Source organism: Octodon degus, unplaced genomic scaffold (genome assembly GCF_000260255.1).
Source record: "Octodon degus isolate 3935 unplaced genomic scaffold, OctDeg1.0 scaffold00038, whole genome shotgun sequence".
NCBI classification, from domain to species: Eukaryota; Metazoa; Chordata; class Mammalia; order Rodentia; family Octodontidae; genus Octodon; species Octodon degus.
The window spans coordinates 11,069,570-11,072,278 of NW_004524614.1; the positions used below are offsets into that span (position 1 = coordinate 11,069,570).

General features: G+C 43.9%; 1 protein-coding gene across 1 annotated transcript; it reads left to right on the top strand.

The window, feature by feature from the left end:
• Positions 1-1,269: 1,269 nt before the first annotated feature.
• LOC101583633 (protein lin-28 homolog A) lies at positions 1,270-1,909 on the top strand. Its single transcript, XM_012514732.2, has one exon. The coding sequence runs from the start codon at positions 1,270-1,272 to the stop codon at positions 1,897-1,899; it is 630 nt and encodes a 209-aa protein (XP_012370186.1). The 3' UTR covers positions 1,900-1,909.
• Positions 1,910-2,709: the final 800 nt, after the last annotated feature.

A 2,709-nucleotide genomic window follows, 5' to 3' on the forward strand; every position in this document is an offset into this window, starting at 1 on the left:
TGGACAGAATGGAGTGTTTTTTTTTTCTTATCTGACTTCCTAGCACCAGTAAGAGCTCAGTTTTGTGCATGTTGAAATTGAGACAAGAGACTAAACACAAGCATTGGTCTGACTAGCAAGGTTTCTCTTGTTTCAGATATCCATAGGAGAAATACTCTGAGGTGGAGGATGGTGCTGTTTGCACTTGTGAGGTTGAGCTGTGTTTTGGAGAACACTGCTAGCTACTCTCTCAGGTACCAGACACAAAGCAAATTTTCCATAAATATTTGATTAATTGTTTTACAGATGAAGAGCTATAAGATGAAAATTCTTAGCTGTATTTGGAACTATTTACATAGCTATGTTACCAGCAGCAATTTCATTATTTTAAATCACCATATGCTTTTTCATTCTGAGTACAATTTATATTAATACTAATTGGTAAGTATTTATTAGGGCTAATTATTTGCCCTTTTCATAATGCTGTATTTTGGCTTTGCCCCTTTAAATATTTAAAGCAACTTTCAAGAGTCTATTAATTGAATAATTTGATCTCAAATGGGAGCCATATCAGATGCTAGAAAATCTAGGCTAAAATCTGGCAAATAAATATGAGTCATCTGGATTTGACTCTGTGGGGAAAATGTAGTTATATAAATATGTCATGTTCAAAACAGGCATGCTAAATAGCTCCTTTTAAAATAAAGTTGTCAGAAGTGAGGGTTATAACCATCTAGTTACAAACATCTGGAAGAAGTTCTGAGTCAAATGTGAAATTCTCGACCTCAGCAGTATTAATACAAGGTAGACAAAATTAATTAAAAGACATAGGGACCATCTGGAATCTACTGGTGAAGCAATGATGCCAAATCTAAGTGGAGACTTTTACAGAATACATTAATCCCGACATTCTAGGCAATCAACTAACTAGACAAGTAAAAATATCTGACTTTTAATAATTATTGAGTACATCTGAAATAAATCACTTGTTTTCTTTCTTTTTTATTTTTTTAATTTTTAATTTTATTTTAGTTTAAAGAGTAAAAGCAAAAGCAAAAGCAAATAGCAAATAAAAGCAGATACAAAGGCAGAAAAATGATAACATACAGCATTACATATGTTACAGATTTTCAAAACAATAATAGCAAATTAACAATGGTTGTGATATTACCTATTTTTATTGTCAAATCTGTTACTCGGATTAAGAGAGATTGTTGCCCTTTGCCTCCAGACTTCACTGGGGCCAGCAGCCGTCCGTCTAAGGGCCCGGGGCCATGGGCTCAGACGATCATGGGCTCGGTGTCCAACCAGCAGTTTGCAGGTGGCTGCACCAAGGCAGCGGAGAAGGCGCCTGAGGAGGCGCCAGCGGATGCAGCCCGGGCAGCGGACGAGCCGCAGCTGCTGCACGGTGCCGGCATCTGTAAGTGGTTCAACGTGCCTATGGGGTTCGGCTTCCTGTCCATGACTGCCCGCGCCGGGGTCGCGCTCGACCCCCCGGTGGACGTCTTTGTGCACCAGAGTAAGCTGCACATGGAGCGATTCCGGAGCCTGAAGGAGGGTGAGGCTGTGGAGTTCACCTTTAAAAAGTCTGCCAAGGGCTTAGAATCCATCCGAGTCACCAGTCCTGGTGGGGTGTTCTGTATTGGGAGTGAGAGGCGGCCCAAGGGGAAGAACATGCAGAAGCGCAGATCCAAAGGAGACAGGTACTATAACTGTGGTGGTCTAGACCATCATGCCAAGGAATGTAAGCTGCCACGCCAGACTAAGAAGTGCCACTTCTGCCAAAGCATTAGCCACATGGTGGCTTCGTGTCCACTGAAGGCCCAGCAGGCTCCCAGCTCCCAGGGAAAGCCAGCTTACTTCCAGGAGGAGGAAGAAGAGATCAACAGCCCTGCCCTGCTGCCGGAGGCCCAAAATTGAGCACAGTGGGTGGGGGAATATTCTTTGCTATCAGGAAGTTTCAAGGAGCAGGCATCATTCGGCAGAGTGGAGAAAGTGGGGATAGGGTGGGGTGGGGTAGCTGGCACTGCCATGTATCTCAGGCCGGGGTTCCCAGCCATCACCCTGTCTTCCCTCAGTGGGGGGAAGGGAGGAGACAAAGGAACTCCAACCGTGTTCTAGCCAAGTAAAAGTGAAGGCTCTGGGGGAACCACCTAGAACCTGCATGCTTTATCTGAGGCTTTACCCCCAAAAGAATAGGGAAGTTGTTTTCTTTTTAAAGAAGGATATGTAATATTTCCCTTGCCAGGGTGAAATAATTACGCATGAGACCAGACTGATGGACCCCAATCCACAAGCTACTACATTAAATGGGAAGGAATCTCAGGAGCAATGCGGGGGGGGGGTAGTATCTTTTTCCTTCATAGTCCAATCTTGGGATGTGGTGCTGGGAACTATTCCAAGCAATGGGTTGTGGTGACAGAGAAAAAGGGTGGTTGGGAGAACAGCTGCAGACCTGCTGCTCCTAACTTACTCCCACCCCTTTTGGGGCCAATGTGATTTAATTTTTTTGCTCCTTTGGATAACTGCACCTTGGGTCCCACTTTCTCCAGGATGCCAACTGCACTGTGTGCGAATGACGTATCTTGTGCATTTAACTTTTTTTTCGTAATATAAATATTCTGGCTTTGTATTTTTGTATATTTTAATCTAAGGCCCTCATTCCTGCACTGTGTTCTCAGGTACATGAGCAATCTCAGGGATAAGTCGGCAGCAGCTCCAGGTCTGCAC